This window comes from Cydia splendana, chromosome 20 (genome assembly GCF_910591565.1).
Source record: "Cydia splendana chromosome 20, ilCydSple1.2, whole genome shotgun sequence".
NCBI classification, from domain to species: Eukaryota; Metazoa; Arthropoda; class Insecta; order Lepidoptera; family Tortricidae; genus Cydia; species Cydia splendana.
The window spans coordinates 5,601,977-5,623,022 of NC_085979.1; the positions used below are offsets into that span (position 1 = coordinate 5,601,977).

The following is a 21,046-nucleotide window of genomic DNA, read 5'->3' on the forward strand; positions in this document are numbered from 1 at the left end:
AATTAGATAGCTAATAATCGTTTGTCCTTATCTGTCACTTTGACTTATGTATTTGTAAGAAAGGGATAAAACGTAATTTAACTAAATCAGGCCCGTAAAGTTTTATGAATAAGGGGGACAGACAGTCTTGTCACAGAAGAAATAATAGTCCTACCGTACAGAAAGGACACTTCCTACAAACCCGAAGTTTGACAGCGGTTCAGGGTCGAATCATGCTATCCCTTTCTAATATATGGCACTATCCCTTTCGGCTATTTAGGGTTGTCAAAATTCAAGTGATTATCTTATAATGCACGCACAAGGAAGTCAAGTGGTGCCAACCCTAATAATTGCTCGGAGCAATGCTGAGCCGAACGGAGCCGAGTTCGACCGAAGTCGGGAGTGTCTCCCCACGTCTTGTCGCTATCGCGTTGTCACTCGGAATGCGTGATTGCGAAATTGCATGCATCTCTAGCAGGTGCCGATAAGGAGTAATTCTCTTATTGGCGATTACATTGTGTGCTTGGCTTCATTCAGTCGGGGCAGGGGCGGACTTAGAGATGATGAAATATATCGTTTTATACCATAATGGTGGCAGACAAGCGTGCCCATGGATAGTAAGCGCCTAAACGGCCGACGTAGGTTGTGGAGTATAAGGACGTTGCTGAGCTTTTTCTCAAAATCGTCCTACCATTAAAAATATGTCCATTCCATTACGCCACGTTTTTAGTAAGAACATTTTTTCACTGTGTGATGTGACGTAGTGGAGACTACAATTTCCATACACATTTTTGTGACATTTTTTTTAGCATCAGGATTGAAAAAGAACCAAAAATAATCAGGATCTGTGTGAATCAGGTTTTCGACCTTCATTTTAGAAAAAGCTTTGCTAACTCGTTAAGTATAATAATATATGTACTATATTATCAGGATTCACTATGTATTTAAAAGGACACAATTGGAAGAAATCGCATATTCGTCGACCCGTCCTTATGCCAAACAATTGATTCATTGTCAATAAAAAGGATTAATTACTCTCCCAGACCCAAAAGTTAAGGGGGCATTTTTATTTAAAGTTGTATTTGAACCCCCACCCCCTTGACCTTACCCCCAACTTGCATTTTAGATTTTGGAATTTTTATATTATATCCACTCAGAATCTCGAGCTCTTACAATCCTAATACGAGAAAAGAAGTGTCCTCAAAAATATCATTAATTATTCTTACGGTCATAAGGGGTTGTAAGTATTGAAAACGTAACTGAATCGACCAAAAAAAGTTCTGGGTAAGGATGGAAAGACTTCGTGATACTGAGTAGAAATAATAATATGAAAATTCCCAATTTTGATACAATAGCTTCTGGTACAATTTTAAATAGGATACTTACTGAATCATAATAAAACAAAACCCAAAAATGATCCCAACGTAGTTTTCAGTATATAGTTTAGTTTTAATTTACAGAAAAGGGGCAGTGGGCACAAATGTGAACACTAAACGTGTGACTGGAAGAATATGCATTTTGACAATAATTGTACTTTCCTGTATGGTGTAAATAAATCTATGTTAAGCCCGTCTGTAAATGCTAATTATTCGCTCAACCCAAATCCGTCCGCCGTCCGAAACAAAAGCATCAGCCCAGCCGCTGATGCGTGAAATGCTATAAAACTGCATAACTCCATCATTGGACACATCACTCGCCACCATGCAGCACAAGCTCCTCTGCCTTGTCGTCGTCGTCGCCCTGGTCTTCGTATATGTTGAAGCTGGTAAGTTTTTATAAAATCTTTATACGGGGTGGCTAAAAATAACTGCATTCCCGTTGCAGGGAGGTTTTGGGATTGTACTTAGCAACTTTTACTATGGGACCAACCACGAAAGCCCGAAAAAAAGTTGGCTGTTTCATAAATTTTGGCTGGTCCATTTTCTATGGGAGGGTAAAATTTTTTTCGCTATTTCGGGGTGGTCCCATAGTAAAAGTTGCTCAGTATAATCCCAAAACCTCCCTCGCAACGGGAATGCAGTTATTTTTTAGCCACCGTGTAGAGTTAGACCAAGAAAAGTCTGCAGCGATTTTGATAGCATACGCAGTGCAAGTGTTATTTATACGTCATAATTTCAAAGTGTGACGTTAAAAATAGCGTGTGCTATCAAAATCGTTGCAGACTTTTCTTGTTCTAAACTTATTAGAGAACATTTATAATCCCAATTTGACCATAAAAAAGTAACGCGTCCTCTGGAAATTACGTGGACATTCACACCTGGGATGGAGCAAACTCGGATTAGCATTTAGGATCAAATGAAGGTATTAAAACGATTTCCAGCTTGCTGGGAATTCATTCTTCGAAAAAACCTAATTTGATTGGCCTATAGTGATTTTAGAGCATTCATAAAAAGGAGTCGCCTTTTAAATTGTTTCTCCTATGTGAAAATGCTCAATACTACAGTGGTTATCCCTCAAGTCCCGTGGACGCGATATCGGATTGGCGGAAAAGTTACAGAGTCCCATTGACGCTAATCGCACATGCGATTTCATACAAAATGTACGACAAGTACCTACATAGGAAGAAGGGGTTAAGGCACAGAATAAATATAGTACTACCGTACAGAAAGGACACTTCCTACATAACCGAAGTTTAACAGCGACAGGGGTGCGAAACTCCTGAGATCGGTCAAACTCGGCTCCGCTCGGCTCAGCATTGCTCCGAGCAATTATTAGGGTTGGCACCACTTGGCTTCCTTCTGCGTGCACGACCACAGATAAGATAATCACTTGAATTTTGACAACCCTAAATAGCCGAAAGGGATAGTGCCATATATTAGAAAGGGATAGCATGATTCGACCCTGAACCGCTGTCAAACTTCGGTTTTGTAGGAAGTTTCCTTTCTGTACGGTAGTACTATTATTTATTCTGTGACAGCGATTCAGAGACGAATCATGCTATCCTTCCGTTTAATGTATGGCACTCTATCCCTTTCGGCTGTTTAGGGTTGTCAAAATTCAAGTAATTATCTTATATGTGGTCGTGCACGCAAAAAAACGTGAAGTGGTGCCAACCCTAATAGTTGCTCGGAGCAATGCTGAGCCGTGGCTGAGCTGAACGGAGCCGACAATGCCCGAACGCTCTAGTTTCCAACTCCTGTAACTAAGCGGTTGTGACATCTAAAGCCGACCACTGACTAACAGTCCGCCGGACGATATCGGCCTGTCAGTTGTTAAGGAGTCGCTGTAGGCTACGATGACTTAATGACCAACGGGCCGTAAAATAGACAACTCTTGACCCCTAAGGGGTGAAGAGTTGCTTATGGTGAAAATGAAAATTTTGAACGATTTCTATGCAGGCGAAGTCGCGGGCAGACTAGTGAGATTGTCTGAAAATAGGTAACGATGGAGTTCAATGAAATGAAACGTTGGAGCATTGGAATTCAAGAGGATTCGAAAGATCCGGCTGTGAAATAAACTCTCTGCATGCCACAGTTCTTCAAGGGTCTACTGCACCTCTACCATAACTTACCGCGACAGGCGCGAGAAGAGACAATTCGGCGCGACTTGAGGGCTTGTCGCGTGGTGGCAGCACAACTCACGCGCGAGAGCCTGTTCTTACAAGAACCCTAAAAAGGAGTGTAGGCTCTAACTATTGGACACTAATGGAGTAGCAGGCGTCCATTGGCGATTACCATCAGACTCTACAGCAGAAGAACTATATAATTGTCAAAGCATTATAGCAAAAAAGAATTTAGTAGACAGAGGACCGACGTGCAAAAAAGAATTTAGTAGACACAGTACGGACGTGCAAAACAGAATTTAGTAGACACAGTAATTTAGTTGCGTAAATTTTGGGTAGAGAATAAAATGGGAAAAAAGAGTAGTAACGGTCTTATTTTTTGTAGTCAAGGAAATTTAAAATTGGGTTATTAGCATTACTTTATAGATAGGAAGGTAGTTAGTTATTGTAAAACTTCGGTGACTTGAACATTTTTGGCAAGCAATACATTTCATGGTTTTAGCATAGTCAGCAAAGACTTAAAATTAAAACTTCATTAAATAAGTATTTAATTAAAAACAAATAGAAATTTCTAAATTATCATTGTAATTTTACATGTAAAATTTGTTATTGGAGCAATACCTAAAGAAAATTTACTTACTTACTTGAATTAATTTGAAGTGTCTTTTTAGGTCAAGATCCAGACAACAGTAAGTTTGTATTTTATATAAATACTCGTATTGTTTATATTGAATGGCTAAAAAATTATTTCTAGGTAGGTACCAGATTCAGATGATCGTCAACTATACCATTTTGGTCTAAGTTTTAGAAATAAGTGTTTTTTTATTAAAGGAACAACTAAAAAGATTACCGCATAGTACAAAACTTTTATTTTTAATTATTTGTCGGAATTAATTTTAATGATCAACTATTTAGATATGGAAGAGACCCAACTTAATGATGCGGAGGAAAATGAATCTGAAATGAAAACACGTAAGTTAAGAACGATAAAAAAATAAAATATTAATATCAAACTAAGCGACATTACAAAGGCGCTGAACTTAAAAATCCAGCCGTACCATTACGCAAAAAACAGCAAAAAAATCACGTTTGTTATATGGGAGTCCCACTTAAATAATTATTTTATTCTGTTTTTATTATTTGTTGTTATAGCGGCAACAGAAATACATCATCTGTGAAAATTTCAACTGTCTAGCTATAACGGTTCGTGAGATACAGAATGGTGACAGATAGACGGACGGACAGACGGACAGCGGAGTCTTATTAATAGGGTCCCGTTTTTACCGTTTGGGTACGGAACCCTAAAAATGGAGACCTAGGCTCTCTGAAACATGTCATGGGAGTGGAAATAGGGATTTTAGATTGTATCTAAAATAAATTATTTTACAATGGTGTAAAAATGCATGAAATAAGCACCAGAATATTAATAGAGAAACGTAGACAGCAGTTATTTTTAAACACAATATCTATTTTCAAACCCGTATACAACTATAAAGAGTAGGTAATTTGATTGTCACGTCACATGCTAGTGTTTCATATAAATTCCATAGTAGCAAAATCGTTATGACAGTTCGAAAAATGAAACTGATTTGACCAGATGTCAAATACCCTATTATATAACGATTTTTTTCATCTTTTAGTTGATAAAGACCAGGGTAAGTTACAAGGATCTATATCTGAATCCCTAAAGTCTTTTCTCCTATCTTTGCATTACCTAATATTGTTTGTCATAATGATCAGTTATCCTAACACTCGTATACCCTAATTTTGGTTTCCCTATTATCGAATGGCCGATTTTTTTTTGTCCTAATATGGTTTTCCCTAATGGCACTTTCCATATTGAGTATTTATCCTAATGTTATGTAGCATAATTCTTTTTTTGCCTAATTATTGTTAGGCCTAAAAATGATATATCCTAACCATCATGTTACCTAATTTTACTTAGCCTATCGTTGATTGACCTAACACTCGTATGCCCTAATTTTGATTTCCCTCCTAACCTAACCCACTTTTATGGCAGCAATTCGTTTTTGCGAGGATCACAGTTCTAACCTAACCTAACTCACTTTTGTGGCAGCAGTTCGTTTTTGCGAGGATCACAGTTCTAACCTAACCTAACCCACTTTTGTGGCAGCAGTTCGTTCAGTTCTAACCTAACCTAACCCACTTTTGTGGCAGCAGTTCGTTTTTGAAAGGATCGTAGTTCTAACCTAACCTAGTTTTAACAGCAGTTCGTTTTTACGATGGTCGCAGTTCTAACCTAACCTAGCCCACTTTTGTGGTAGCAGTTCGTTTTTGCGAGGGTCACAGTTCTAACCTAACCTAACCCACTTTTGTGGCAACAGTTCGTTACCATTAATTATAGAAAGTAATTGTTATGATAACTGATGAATAGGAAAAGTAACTGTTATGACAATTGATCATTAGGGCAATAGCCATTAGGCCAAAACAGTTAGAGCATATTATTTTATGCCAAACATTGTTAGGAATTTCGAAGAATATGGTAAAAAACATTAGGGATCTTGATAGTTATGGTACAAATGCTTAGGACAAATGAGTCTTAGGCTAACTATTATATTATGGAAAATAATCGTTATGACAATTGATCGTTAGGGCATGTGCCCATTAGGACAAACCAGTTAGGGCAAGTGACTTTAGGACAAACGTTGTTAGGGATTCAGAATGACACCCAGTTACAAGACATTGTATTTAAGTGAAATATTTTTTAAATTACACAAATAATAATAAATGTAATTTTAATTATCGTCAACTAGATGCGCATCTGGCAGATCATGACGAGATGGTTGAACAGGAGATTGAAAATCGTAAGTTCAGAATTGTAAAATAACATGAAACGTAATAAAACATTAACATCGATACATTTCATTTATTTTAGGCGAAAACCAAAATGAGGGTAAGTTAAAAATACTATGTATTTAACTGATTTTGGTTTTAAATAATGTATACGAATTAATTTCAATGATTGTTAACTAGATATGGACATAGCACGACCTGCTAGTAATGAGGACGATGCACAAGAAATTACAAATCGTAAGTTAAGAACCATAAAAATAAAAAACTAAATAAAATAATACAAAAATATTTAATAAATCTAAATTTGTTTTAGCTCATAATTGGGGTAAGTTAAAAACCTTTGCATTAAGTAAACATAATGATTTTATAAATTAATAAATTAACTAAGATTTTAATAATCCTTTATTAGGTAATGATAATGATAATGATATAGTGCAAGACAAACGCGAACGTGTACCACGTAAGTAAACTTAGTCTAAAAAATATATTTTTATAAACTCAACATATTACAATATAACGTCAGATTAATTTAAACTGCTTTTAGCTATTGATACAAATAGGGGTAAGTAAAAAAAAACTTTGTAGTTCAATAACTGAATTAGATTTTGACATTATTATGTATAAATGAAATTTGGCATTTAATGTATCTTTCTCGAGCTAAAGGTAACTTATTGTTAAAATATGTGGCTACTTTAAAAGATACAAACCGGCAAAGTACTTTTTGCCGAAAATATCACAAATTAACTTAAAAAACCTTATAGGCCTAGATTTCGAACCAATGAAGCCAGACGTTGCAAAAGCGAGAGGCCTAAAATGCGTTCCTGGCCGAACCGTAGTACACATGGAACGGAAACAACCAATGAATCAAGAATTAGAAGAAGATGATGATTATAGAAGAACCCACATGAATTGGCAAGAGGACAAGTCAAAGGAAGAGTGCAAGATATGCACCTGTTCGATTGAAGGGAAGGACGAGTACTGTTCTGGAAGACCGGCCAGGAATCTAAATGAGTGTCTGGTGCTGGCTAGATTAACTGATGAACTACACAGTAATATGCCGTTCAGTCATGAGAGGGAGCTGTCAAATATGATAAGGAGACAGGGTGGTAAGAGATGACAGTGCAGCGCGATTAGGTGCAGAAATTGTTATTTTAAGACCTATTTTTCGTAAGCAATTAATTGTGCATATGCAAGATTTCAGCGGACACTTTTTTGTGTAACATCATACTGTATTTACCTGAAATAGTACAAAATATACATCATTATCATCATGTCATTGTAGTATTTACAGTACACTTTGGAAAGTGCATTGGGGATGGTGGTACGTGTATAGTGATCAAAAATTAAAATATATTAAATCAATAATGAATTTTATTCAAGTTGAATACTATATTTTTATTCAATGGAATAATTAAACAAATTTTTATTTGTCGCTTCGACCAAGAATGATCTTTTGTGGTAGTCTTTTAGATCATTACTAAGGCCCGTTGGTTTTCGACATTTCCAGATTTTTTGGACAGTTAATAATCTACCCCGCGTGGTTGCAATATATGACCACCCTAAGTAGGTACTTCATATTTATATCTTTTGTCATTAATATTCTCCGAGAGCAAAAAATGCTTTTTGATATTTGCCCTGACTTTAGGCAAAACTTAAACAGCGTCTTGTTTTTCGGATTGTTATTTTTGCTACACAGAGTGAAAGTTTTATTGTCATTGTCACAGATCTACTTTGGCACAACGATGAAATCCCCTACGAACCAAAAGCAAAATGCCGACGAGGCTTCTCATACTACTCTAACAGCGAAGCAGCAAACGACACAGACATTGACGTTTCTGACGACGTCAATTCCCTCCTGGACTATCCAAATACCACCGTCTGTTTCTTTTGTGTCTGTTCAACTAGCGCCAGAGAAGTCCGCTGTATCCCTAGAGACCCCTGGTTCTGCGAGCATTATAGAACTGTAAGGCAAAAAGGCGCGATGAGGGAATACTATGCGAAGTTGTTCCAACAGGACAGACCTTCGTATTTTAGGACGCTGTCGTTTAGATTGAGGAGGACTATGGATTGGGGGTTGATTGATATGATTGATATCGGTATGATTGGTTTATATTTGGCGCTTTGGGTTATTTTGTTTTGGTTCTTCATTCTAGTTTTACTTCGTTTTGATTACGGAAAAGGTTACGTGTTTTTAAGTGATGGACAACTCTTCTTCCTCGCGTTATCCCGGCATTTTGCCATGGCTCATGGGAGCCTGGGGTCCGCTTGACAACTAATCCCAAGAATTGACGTAGGCACTAGTTTTTACGAAAGCGACCGCCATCTGACCTTCCAACCCAGAGGGGAAACTAGGCCTTATTGGGATTAGTCCGGTTTCCTCACGATGTTTTTCTTCACCGAAAAGCGACTGGTAAATATCAAATGATATTTCGTACATAAGTTCCGAAAAACTCATTGGTACGAGCCGGGGTTTGAACCCGCGACCTCCGGATTGCAAGTCGCACGCTCTTACTGCTAGGCCACCAGCGCTTTTAAGTGATGGACAACGATTTTATTAAATGCGATAAAAAAATTAAAATGTTTTTTATATTTATTTTAAAGTGATATTTGATGTGTTGGTGTAACGTATATAGTTGTGTGTGTTATTGGCAACACGAAGAATCGCCTTTTGCTACCAATCTTTAAGTTTTGGAGATAAAACTTCATTTTTTTCCAAATTGTCCATATTTTATTTATATAATTATGACCCATTTATAATACCCGCAATGTATTTTTCAAATACATCTAACCTAAAACTTGTCCCAGAAATTAGTCAATATCCCCTATTTTACCAACATCATTTAGAAACATTTTGTCAGATTTGTAAAAGAGATTGGTCTTGCAGGAGGCGATTCGTTGTGCTGCGGCCATTCAGACGGCCACCGCCGTCACATCCACAACGGAGTCCGGGAGAAGATCCGGATGCTCAAAAGAAGGCTGCCGAAGGAAGACCTCATGGATAAAGGTGCCATCAGAGGAGATTACGATGATTTCATAGTTAACAACGATAAGTGAAGAAATGAGACGGTGAATGAAGTCAAATTAATAATCAATGATGACTGGAACATGAAAGGAAATATGAAGTTAAAAAGACAAATACAGAAGAATAAATAAATACAAACAGCAAGACTCTCACTGGCCTTTGCGTCTATTGCAGACGATTTATGGTGTAAGACATTACACCGCCTGAGACGGAATTAAGGAAACGCAGGGATGCCCAGCACCCGCATTACCCTCACCTGCACAGGAACAACAAGAAACAGCAAGAGATAGAGAACTAAAAAATCATAACAAATTTGGGACAAGTGAAGACAAAACAAAATGATTTGAACTGAATTACAAAAGAACAGGCCCCGTAGACAACATACCAATCGCTAACGCTAGCGAACGTAACGCAACTGTCACACACACTAATAAGGAAGAGTGATAGAGAGACACAAAGCGATTCGATAGCGAAGCGCAAGTGATCGTCACCTTGGCTAGGCCGCCAGAAATACAGAAATAAATAACGAGTAACGATGCTCCATCTGCATCAGAAAGCAAAATATTTCGGAAACATTGTAACCAGTTAAAAAACTGAACTGAACACAATTGGTGTATTTTTTGCTTTTAGATTAAACATCACATGTCACAGCGGTTTCCAAGGTAATTTGGAATAAAAGCATAATTCAGCGAAAATGAAAGAATAAAGATAAGAGGAAGTAAGAAAATAAAAAAGAAGCGTAAAAGAAAATGCAGTGCATGATAATTGACAATCAACTTTGAAAATTGATGAATAATCAGTTTCATGGTTCAGTGATCAGTGATTTGAAGTTTTCCATTATGATTATTAATTTGTACTATACCTACTTATGTGTAATTTTTTAATGTTTTCTACTTTTATATCGTGTTTGAATAATAAAAATATATCAAAAAATTGATTATTATTAACTACCTGAGCTGTCAAAGCGCCTCATAGAGGCTTCTGGTGACCAGAGGGCTGGCCAATGTTTTGCCCAGCGGATCAGCATTGCCATCCAGCGGGGCAATGCGGCCAGCCTTCTGGGAACCCTACCGGGCGACTACGACTTAGGTCAAATTATTTATTTTAAGTTTTTAATGTTATTAAATACTACCTTATTTAATTCATGGTGCATTTATCATGACCACATTGCACTTTTCTGCAAATGATTGCACATTTCTGCACCTAATAACACTGCACTTACACGATGATGTTTGTTGGAATTATGTCACGATTTATAAATTAGATTTAAGTTACTATTTTTGTCAGAACGTGTCACATTTTATGTAACATAATTAGGTATAATTATATAATATGATTTAATAAACTTTTCTAGATAAATTTTGTTACCGTGTGACATGTTCTTACAAAAATATAAAATAAAACATTTATCAGATAAATTAGTCAACGGCATGTCAGTATTGATTTAACTGTAATATTTTATTTATAATTATTCTAAAAAAGAAATATATCCAAAGATTCACTAGAGACAGACCAAGAAAAGTGTGCAGCGGATTTGATAGCCCACGCAGTGCGCGTGTTATTTTAAACGTCAAGCTTCTATCAAATTTTGACGTATAAATAACACTTACACTGCGTGGGCTATCAAATCCGCTGCAGACTTTTATTGGTCCGACTCTAAAGCGGAATTTCGATAGAATGATACATGCCGTTGAAATATTTTACCTGTTAGAGTTGGATCTAGATAAGTCTGCAACCATTTTGATCGCACTCGCAGTGCAAGTGTTATTTTCAACGTCAAACTTCTATGAAATTACGACGTATTAATAACACTTGCACTGCGTATACTATCAAAAATGTTGTAGACTTCTTGGTTTAAATCTATTTTTTCAAATGTTTTTATTATGAAACAATAAACCAATTTCTTATTAATTGAATATGTTGCTATAGTAACCTGCACCTGGATATGAGCATGGCAAGATTATTTTCTATTTATTTACAATTACAACACTGAAAGCCATTATGATGGTTAACAAAAACTGTTAGCAAGTTACCTATGTAATAACACTAATAAATAATAAATTAAAAAAATGAAGAAAAAAAAGCTGTGCTTTCCAGGCGACTTAAAAAATGTACTTAATTTGCTAATAATACAGTGAAATTATACATTTTGCTTTTGCGTCAAATCCGGTAGTTCTGATTTTTTGCAGACTTGTTTATGATGTTGGCCTAATGAATAATCCAAGTTTGTGACCTCGAGCGCCGAACGCAACTTTGTCAAAAATCGAATAAACCGCAATTTTTTTTAGATTTGGGCGATTATAACCCTAAAGTACTAGTTTTTGATAGTTACTTCCTAGGGCGTTTTTAAACTAGACTAAATTTGCTACAATAAGACACTAGAATTGTCTCTGTACATCTAATATTTTCCGAGATAAAGCCTTTCAAAATGTATAATTTTTTCGAACTTGTATTCGTAGGCTACTAAGTGCAGTGAGTATACACTTTTGTCTCAGGCGATGCCGTTTGGCAAAATTGTTTCTAAAGTCAATCAAAGCTGATTTGGCCCGGTAACCACAAGATCGTACCGCCCCCCCCCCCCAAAACAGGGTTGACAAAGTTGCGTTCGGCGCTCGAAGTCACAAACTTGGATTTTTCATTGGGCCAACATCATAAACAAGTCCGCAAAAAATCAGAACTACCGGATTTGACGCAAAAGAGCCAGGTTACAAAATTCGACAAAGTTACTGGATTATAAGGATACGTTTGATAAAGAATACTTTACCTACTGTTTAAATATCAGTAGCTAAAGTCCGTCTAACCTCGTAAGGCCCACCATACAAAGACTCCCTATTTTCAATTTGAATCTTGTTGTATAGTAGATTAGGGTGACTTTCGTTTGTTTTAGAAAACAATCAAACAAAGGAAATGCTACCTTATGCAGTTTTTTTAAAGGTTCGAATTAGATTCAAACAGAGTGTACATTGTAATGCACATTGGGCCTTACGAGGCTAAGCTAACTTTCCACCTTTGACTATAAAAGTGTGGAAGTGCCACAAAAAACGTCATACATAATGCATGTGTTTGTGTATAATCATGTACATTTTCAGCTCAAAAAGGACGCAGTCGACCAGAATGTATACCATATGTCTCTACATATACCGACTGCAGTGAATGTAAGCAATTTAATGTTATAAATTAGGGATCTACTATTTTTGGTCACTTGTTACCATAACATTCTCTTGGATCACTCATGGATTTGAAGGTTTAATATAACGAAACTTACATTTAACTGGTTATTAATGTCATTATACATACCAAGTACACAAACTTACACTATTAACTTAAGATTACCATGTAATATTCAACACTTATATTTCGGTGAAGAAAAACATCGTGACGAAATCTGCATACATATGCGAAGAAATTCTAATATGCGTATGAGGGCAGGGACTATAGCCAAACACCTCATATGATGAGGGACCTGTAGTAGGACGTAGGTATATGTATAGGTTGATGATATTGATGATGAAGATGATGATGATTAAGTTGGTTAAAATGATGATGGTGACATTGATGATGCTGAAGACGATGATGATATTGATAATGAATAAAATGAAGAAATTACTTTGCAGATACTACATGCCGTGGTTGCAATCAATGCCGTTGTAGTTCGGAAGGCGAGTGGGTGTGTTACAAGAAGAGAAATACGTGCGGTGATGATAACGAGTTGGAACTTTATGAGGATGGTACAGATGATAATGTTGTTGGGAGTATTTTACAAGGTAAGTGTAACCGTATAACACCTTTATCAAATGAGCAAGAGATATTTCTTTAAAGGAGCTATAACGAATACTACAAAGTTTGAGTTTATGAAGTTGAAAAATCGATCAAAAGGATCTAAATACTGCTCTAATCTCATCTAATGTATTTTGTATTCAAGTTTTTTTGTTTGATCCTAACCATAGTCTAATAAAACATGGTCTTCCATTCCCAGAGTGACACGGGGCTACGTCACAACAACATGGCCGCTATATATAGCGCTATCGCATATTATCATATAGCGCTGTCGCATGATGACGTAAGCCCGTGTCAGTTAGGTGACCTAGAAAAGACGGGAATGGAGTACCAGGCGGAGTATATTATTATACCATGATCCTAACCCTTTTTGTATGATCATTTGGACGGTAGATCTAAAACAATTAAGGCAGGGAATTGAGTTCACGTACACAAGCAGGTATGCAAGGCGTTATTTGAACCCTGTTGTATGACAATTATGTTTCCAAGCATACAAATTTCAGGGTTCAGATTTCATAATGCATTCCATACGTGGGCCCAGTTTGTGTGTCTTTATAATGAATTTATTCCCATTTTAACTTATCGATTGACGAAATACGTAGAATATCCAATTGTCTATATGCCTGAGGGCGAAAGAGATATTTCATATGCCGTATTTTATTACAGAATTGGCGCAACAAGAGACAGACAAGAGATCAAAGAAACGCCCGACACATCTTGCGCCCCTACCAGAAAAGAGGCAGAGACCGACTGTACCACCAGTTTTAGGTTAAAACCATGTTTTACACTTACTGCTTGCTTTTTTTTTATTCCTTGCTTAATTTTATTTCTTGAATTACTGCTAATACTTCGGCCAGATTACTACACATTTTTCAGATTTCTTCATATATTTCGAGCTCTTTCGATTCTAATAGAAGAAAAAGTGTCCCAAAATTTCCATTCTTTTTTTCGTTCCTTGCATTGCGTCAATACAAAATTTATGAAAATTGGTAACGGAATGGACATAAAGTTCTTGGGGCACTTTTTTCTCCTATTAAGATCGAAAGAGCTCACGATTCTCGGTAGGTAGACATAACATTAAAAAAACCGGACAAGTGCGAGTCGGACTCGCCCACCGAGGGTTCCGTACTTTTTAGTATTTGTTGTTATAGCGGCAACAGAAATACACCATCTGTGAAAATTTCAACTGTCTAGCTATCACGGTTCGTGAGATACAGCCTGGTGACAGACGGACGGATGGACGGAAGGACAGCGGAGTCTTAGTATCGTTGTACCCTTTGGGTATGGAATTTTAGGGTTCCATACCCAAAGGGTACAAAAATCACAAAAAATGTTGTGTGCAACTTTAAATAAAATGGCTCACTTATTCCGGATATTGGGTATCAACAAAGAGAATAAAGTCTATAGAGAAGGATTGTCAAAGTAAATTATGTAGCCACTGTAAATTTACTGCCATCTTTCGACAGAACATAAAACTGTTAGAACGCCATTTGACTTTGATCCTTATTCTTTCAGTGATATGTTTTAACTTATTAAATATTAATATTCACGCCATCTACTCGACTATAGGCCAAAGGTATGGTTCCATGTTTTCGAGCGATGGCGTCAGCCTATGCTCGAGTAGATGGCGTGAATATTAATATTTAAAAAGTTAACACATATCAGTTAAAGAATAAGGATCAAAGTCAAATGGCGTTCAAACAGGTTTAATCTTCTGTCAAAAGATGGCAGTAAATGAACTGTAGCTACATAATTTACCTTGACAGTAACTCTCTTCTTCAAATCCTCTTTGGTATCAAGTAAATTCATTCAATTCTTTTCCAGGTTATCTCATCGCTGTTCTACAATAAAAACACCGTGTGTTGCACATTTTTTAATAAATGCACGTTGCACATTATTTTCATTATTCACTGTTTTTTTTAGTAAACACTCACAGAACTGTGGGCCGATTTTTGAATTTCGACCGCTCGATTTCGTGTATTTCGTTCAATAATATCTCCAGTACCCGGCATTTAAATTCTACTAATAGAATTGAAAACGAGTGGTCAATACCACACGATTCCCAATTTATATAGCTCGTATTTCAAAAATTAACATTTCGTTGTTTTTCACCGATTTTCGACGAAATCGAAACACTCGAAATTCAAAAATCGGCCCCCAGTCATGTAAATTATCATTTAAGACAAAGGCAAAGTTTATAACATATTGATAATTTGTTTGTCATTACACATGCTGTTTATTTAGTCACCTGCAATATTTTATGGGCTGAATATAAAGGTCCTACTGAGGAACTTTTACTATGATGATCATCGATTTTTAAACTACGAGTTGGAATTCGTTTCTGAACGCTTTTATTATAGGCCCCGTGCATGAACTATAGGGGGCAGCATATGAGCCGTCAGATGTTTGGCGCGAGGCGTAAATGTGTCGTTTATGCTTCCGATGTAGCCCACAAGATGGCAGAACCTACTATGCACAAGGAACTGACGAGAACGGTAGATGTAATGTGCACATATGTTTCCGATTCAAGCCACAAAACGGCAGACCCTCCACCGCGCACGGTCTCTATATATTTCTGTTAATGTTACCAACTACATTATAATAGTACATTATTGTCGAGGCTCGGAAGTAGCTACTTGCAGGCTGAGGATTCGTTTTAAACGGACGACCTTGGGAGTCCGTTTAATTGAATCCGAAGCCAGCAAGTAGCCTTCCAGCCGAGTCATATATAGTGCTTTTCTCAAAAATGGTGCAAGTAATATAAATATCATAGAATTATTTTACAAAAGCAACTTTCTCACGTATATATTTTCACAGAAAAAAGTAGAAACAATTGAAAAAATTAGCTTTGCCGCCTTTTTATTTTTTTAATAAAAAAATAGAAGTGTATTTTTCTGCCGAAAATACGCCAACCTATTTGAGACAGCTAAATAGTCGCGGTACTAATCATCTGTTTGGCTGTTTAATGGGCCTGTGCCTTAGAAAAAGTATTTTTCTCAAAAATGGACGGCAAAGTCGACTTTGCCGTTTAAAAAATAGGTTGCGAAGCGCGTAGTTTATGGTCAGTCAAAAATTAAAAAGTTAAAAACATTGCAGTCTCGATTTTGGGACTGCAATGTTGCATACAAATTCCATTATTTGTCGAGTTCCAAACTTTTTAAAAGTTGAAATAGCCATATCAAATGAAGGCACAGGCCCATTAAACAGCCAAACAGATGATTAGTACCGTGACTATTTAGCTGTCTCAAATAGGTTGGCGTATTTTCGGCAGAAAAATACACTTCTATTTTTTTTATTAAAAAAATAAAAAGGCGGCAAAGCTAATTTTTTCAATTGTTTCTACTTTATTCTGTGAAAATATATACGTAAGAAAGTTGCTTTTGTAAAATATTTCTATGATATTTATATTTCTTGCACCATTTTTGAGAAAAGCACTATATATGACTCGGCTGGAAGGCTACTTGCTGGCTTCGGATTCAATTAAACGGACTCCCAAGGTCGTCCGTTTAAAACGAATCCTCAGCCTGCAAGTAGCTACTTCCGAGCCTCGACAATAATGTACTAAAGTTCGCGTCCAAAAATGTGGAGTACATTTTTGGACAAGAGCTTAAGAATTTTATTATAAAAATGTACTCCGGACGTTTCTCAAAAATCAATGATCAGTGTAACCCCGTGAATCAAAGTAAACTCAGTTTGGTGCGCGTTTGATGTCAAATATTTCTTTGTAAAGGATAATTACGATAATTATGATAAAATAACAGAAAAAAATAAATAAGTAGTGTTGCTGTTATTATCAGTGAACCGTTAATACAAGTTAAAAACTCCGATATTTCTTCTTTCAAGTTATTGATTGGTAAAATCGATTATTTATTATTTTTACTTGAATCATGAAATAGATGTATCTACTCTTGTTTAAGTACTCATTAGTTTCTTTCCAGTTATTAAATAGATATTTTAACCAAAGGGTAAGTATAGTTAGGCCAAGAAAAGTCTGCAGCGATTTTGATAGCATACCCAGTGCAAGTGTTATTTTAAACGTCAAACTTCTTTGAAATTACACTGCGTGTGCTATCAAAATCGCTGCAGACTTTTCTTGGTCTGACTTTAGATATAATTTAACAGGAAATCATATCAGAAGTCTGATAAATTAACAATATCATCCTCTTTGAACAGTCCTTCAATTTGGCGTATCACATATTACAATTTAGAGTAAGACCAAAGATAAAATTTATTTCATTGAAGAATATCCAAAAATTAAGACTATCATAATACGCTTAAATAGTAATGAATGTAGACTGAATTACAGTCGCCATCAGATATATGGGAGCAGCCAAGGTGCTCAAAAATATCTGAACACGCACTCTAATGTCTTGACAATAGAGGCGTGTGTGTGTGTTGTGAGCACCTTGGCCGCTCCGATATATCTGATGGAGACGGTACATGCACAAAAAAGATAGAGATTAGAATTCTAAATTTGAATCACACTGAAAACCTTATGTAAGTATAGGACAATGATTTTTCCCGTTTAATATTTATGTAAAAAATAAATAGGTTGTATTATTTCCTTATAGACTTTGACGCCGACTACGCAATGAAGGAGCTACACGAGATAATGAGGGGAAAACGTTCGTTGAAAGATCTTAATGAAACTGACAGACCTATTCAGTTCCATCACACAATAGACGAAATAAATGAAGGTAACTGTGATAAAGTGAATCATATGGTTTTTAGTAAAATAATTGTATTATATAAATATTTTATATAGACCTAATAATTATAATAGAATGGAATAGAATAGAACAGAACAGAACAGAACAGAACAGAACAGAACAGAACAGAGCACATCAGAACAGATCAAAACAGAACAGAACAGAATAGAATAGATTAAATGTATATACCTAATACTTTATAGAACTAATAATTCACTTTTTGTGTTCATAGATACATTGAAGAACTCCAACATATCAGGAACCCTTGGAGTGAGAAAAGTCGACCTTGCCGTGACGACTAGCCGAAGATCCGGTGTGTTTGTTAATTCAACCAGTGATCCCCTTCACATAGAGTATAACCATCCAACAATATACAATAATCACATTACAGATAACAAAATTGAGACATCTCATAATGCTGACCAAGACGATGCTCTGGCCAACGAGAAAATGCACAATATTGTGAATTACACCCAAAACGTTAAAGATAAAGAACTATCTAAACTTGTAGTAAATGAATTGAAGAAAGGAGAAGAAACTATAGGTGATCCAAAGGCACCGGTAGCGTCTAATATTACGTTCACCCCTGAAAAAGATACCCTAACTGCAATGGCGTACATTGCCGGTAACCTATTGAATAAGCTATGGCATTTAGAGAGAGATGCAACCGATGACTCAATAGAAACAGATAATATGAAAAATCAGAAAATTGCTGATTTGCTTGATTTATTTAAAGAACCTTTGACTTATAGACAAGAAGTATTCTTAAAAGATGCTTTGGAACATTTATCAGAAGCAGTGAATAAGGATAAAGATAACAAACATTTTTCACTGTGTGAAACTGTGGATAAAATTAGAAAAGATTTTGTAGGCGATGACAAAATACAAGAAGCAAAAAAGGAAGAAAAAAAGCCGAACAAGAATCTTAAAGAGCCAAGTGCGGATAATGCTTTGTCTAAATTAACTGAAGTTCTTGGTTTGTTAGAGAAATATGAAGTCGTACAAACAAATCTTCAAAGCATAAAACATCCAAAAGATATACCGCCTCTCTCTACTGAAACACCTAATTTACGTACAGATAAAAAAGATAGTTCGCTTAACCTGTTTGGCAATATTTTGGAAAAAATAACCAATTTACTTATGCCAAACAATAAAAGGATGAAAAATAGAATAAGAAATCAAAATATGTTAAGCAACGTTCATAATTTGGAAGAAGATGTGAAGAAAACATTTAATATCAATTTAGATGGAATGAAACTTACATCTGCAGATAAACTAATTTTAGATTATATAAATAGACTACAGTCGAACCCATGTCCATTATCAAATCAGCAGGAAGATAAGTCAATTCGGAATAAACATAGCGACATATTACTTAATTTATCTGAATTTTTTAAAATAAAATCTTACTCTGACCTTATGAACATTGTTGACCCAAAACTACAAAAAACTTCAACTCAACCAACACCAACGACGGTTAAATATCAGGAGAGTCGAAGAACGTCAGACAATAATACAAGTATGGATATCGAAAACAATAATACGTTAAGTATAAATGATAAACTCAAACTTCACTTAAAGGCCATAGTCAATGACCTAATTGAATTACAAAATGAAAAAGGAAAAGATACTAAATTGGGAGATTTCAATATGACTGATGTGTTGCCTTGTATTATTAAAATTATTAATCAAGAAAAAGATCAACCTAAAGGAACTAAGTATTATACACATAGTGCATTGTTAAATAAAATTAAAAGTGTTTTAGAAGCAGTTAAAAAAGATATTAGAGAAATGCCTCAAAGTCGTAGAAGTATGAATACTGGTCCAAGGCCTAAATCAGTCGTAGTCTGGGAGCGTATAGTTAAGAATTTAGACCAAAATCCTCAATCAGGCAGGCGATTCTTAAAAATTGTCAAACCTCAATCGTATGAAGTAGTGAAGAAAATGATAGATAATATGGAATCAAATAACTCTAACACGTACAAATCCATAGCACTAAATAAAGATATACCAGCTGCTGATAAGCAAACGTTTTTAAATACTTTATTAATGGAGACTATTAATTATGCAAGCATAATAGGAAAGTTGCTTGTATTAAATCGTGAGAAGAAGCTACCGGAGAAAGACACAGACGACCTTCTTGAATTTGTTGATACTGCAACCACAAGTTTTGATTTAAACACAAAAGTCGTAAGAGATCTCGATAAACCCAAACAAAAAAAATTCAATGTTCTGCCTAACAACAACCAAGGTATAAAAACAAACAACAAAATGTCTGATATCAATGATAGCTATAAATTAAACAGCGAACTTACAATGAATCAACTCATTAAGACTAGAGTTAAGCAATATATGAAAATGAAGGAATCTGAAAAGGCAACTGACGATATGGGTTATGATATAGCTCAAAGGATCCTATCAAATTTAGAAAGGGGAAGTGAGAGATTAGCTCGAGAACTTTACAAAATTTTAATTGAAACCAGCCAACGAGAAAAGAGTGCACCAGGTAAAATACTCAATTATAATTTGCGTATAGCAATCAAAAGAAAACTTTTTAGTATTATTGAGTCTCTTGCATATCATACAGGTAATGAAGACTTTCCACGCAGGTATATAATATAAATTATAAATGAACCACGAGTATAGTAAGTGGTTCGAGAAGTGGAATCTTGAAGGTAGCGAGGGATTCAACCCTCGTGGTAAACAATCTTTGCTCTTTTCAAAATTCAAAATTACTCACAGGTCACTGACGAGCCTTCCAAATGGATGCCGTTACAATGGATTCATCCAAATGGACGGCATCCTAATATTAAACATTGTACGTTTTTGACATTCACGGACCGATTTTGGATTGCAGCCACGCTATTTGGACTGTTGGAAGGCTCGTCAGTGGCCACCTTCAGACCTATTTAACCAAATTATTTAAATTCAGAATTTGTACAAAATATTACTTTATAAAATATTGAGTATAACTTTTTGTTTTCAGCATCGAAACCAGTCATGAGAAGTCGCATATCAGTTAACAAACGCAAAAGTGTAGAAGATCCATCGAATAAGCAATGGGCCTCAGAAGACCTGTTTCTCAAAACCCTGGAATCCGCTTGGGCAAATGTACAAACCGCTTAACATATTTTGAAATAAATAGAACCCTGCATTGTAGAAGAGTAACATGTTTTAGTTAAGTTAATTTATATTTTTGTACATTTTTAGATGAAATTGACGAAATAAAAAACATACACATAA

At 35.8% G+C, this 21,046-nt stretch overlaps 1 protein-coding gene and 1 long non-coding RNA gene across 6 annotated transcripts in view; one reads left to right on the forward strand and one right to left on the reverse strand.

The window, feature by feature from the left end:
- Window positions 1-13,447, reverse strand: part of LOC134800864 (uncharacterized) — a 255,606-nt gene extending 242,159 nt beyond the window's left edge. Inside the window, exon 1 of the long non-coding RNA XR_010145568.1 lies at window positions 13,260-13,447. This is a non-coding gene — a long non-coding RNA (uncharacterized LOC134800864). The remainder of the gene's footprint in view (window positions 1-13,259) is intronic.
- On the forward strand, window positions 1,556-21,040 carry LOC134800696 (uncharacterized protein PF13_0277-like). 5 transcript variants are annotated; one of them, XM_063773194.1, is made up of 18 exons: window positions 1,556-1,744; window positions 4,153-4,170; window positions 4,397-4,453; window positions 5,122-5,136; window positions 6,256-6,306; window positions 6,378-6,395; window positions 6,476-6,532; window positions 6,609-6,620; window positions 6,705-6,755; window positions 6,840-6,857; window positions 7,057-7,401; window positions 12,407-12,472; window positions 12,932-13,081; window positions 13,761-13,862; window positions 17,666-17,791; window positions 18,036-18,116; window positions 18,195-20,309; window positions 20,790-21,040. In XM_063773194.1, the coding sequence occupies exons 1-18, from the start codon at window positions 1,681-1,683 to the stop codon at window positions 20,927-20,929; spliced, it is 3,486 nt and encodes a 1,161-aa protein (XP_063629264.1). In that variant the 5' UTR covers window positions 1,556-1,680; the 3' UTR covers window positions 20,930-21,040. The 5 variants fall into 5 exon arrangements, with proteins under 5 accessions (XP_063629264.1, XP_063629262.1, XP_063629266.1 ...); XM_063773192.1 differs by having other exon boundaries at window positions 18,036-20,309; XM_063773196.1 differs by lacking the exon at window positions 7,057-7,401 and having other exon boundaries at window positions 18,036-20,309.
- The last annotated feature ends 6 nt before the right edge of the window (window positions 21,041-21,046 follow it).

What these genes read in the sequence shown, in the direction of transcription:
- LOC134800696 (XM_063773192.1), top strand. Translation starts at nt 1,681, where the DNA reads ATGCAGCACAAGCTCCTCTGCCTTGTCGTCGTCGTCGCCCTGGTCTTC. An exon ending in TATGATAAGGAGACAGGGTG is followed by an intron (nt 7,402 to 12,406) that starts GTAAGAGATGAC and finishes GTACATTTTCAG; the next exon opens with CTCAAAAAGGACGCAGTCGA. An exon ending in ATATACCGACTGCAGTGAAT is followed by an intron (nt 12,473 to 12,931) that starts GTAAGCAATTTA and finishes ATTACTTTGCAG; the next exon opens with ATACTACATGCCGTGGTTGC.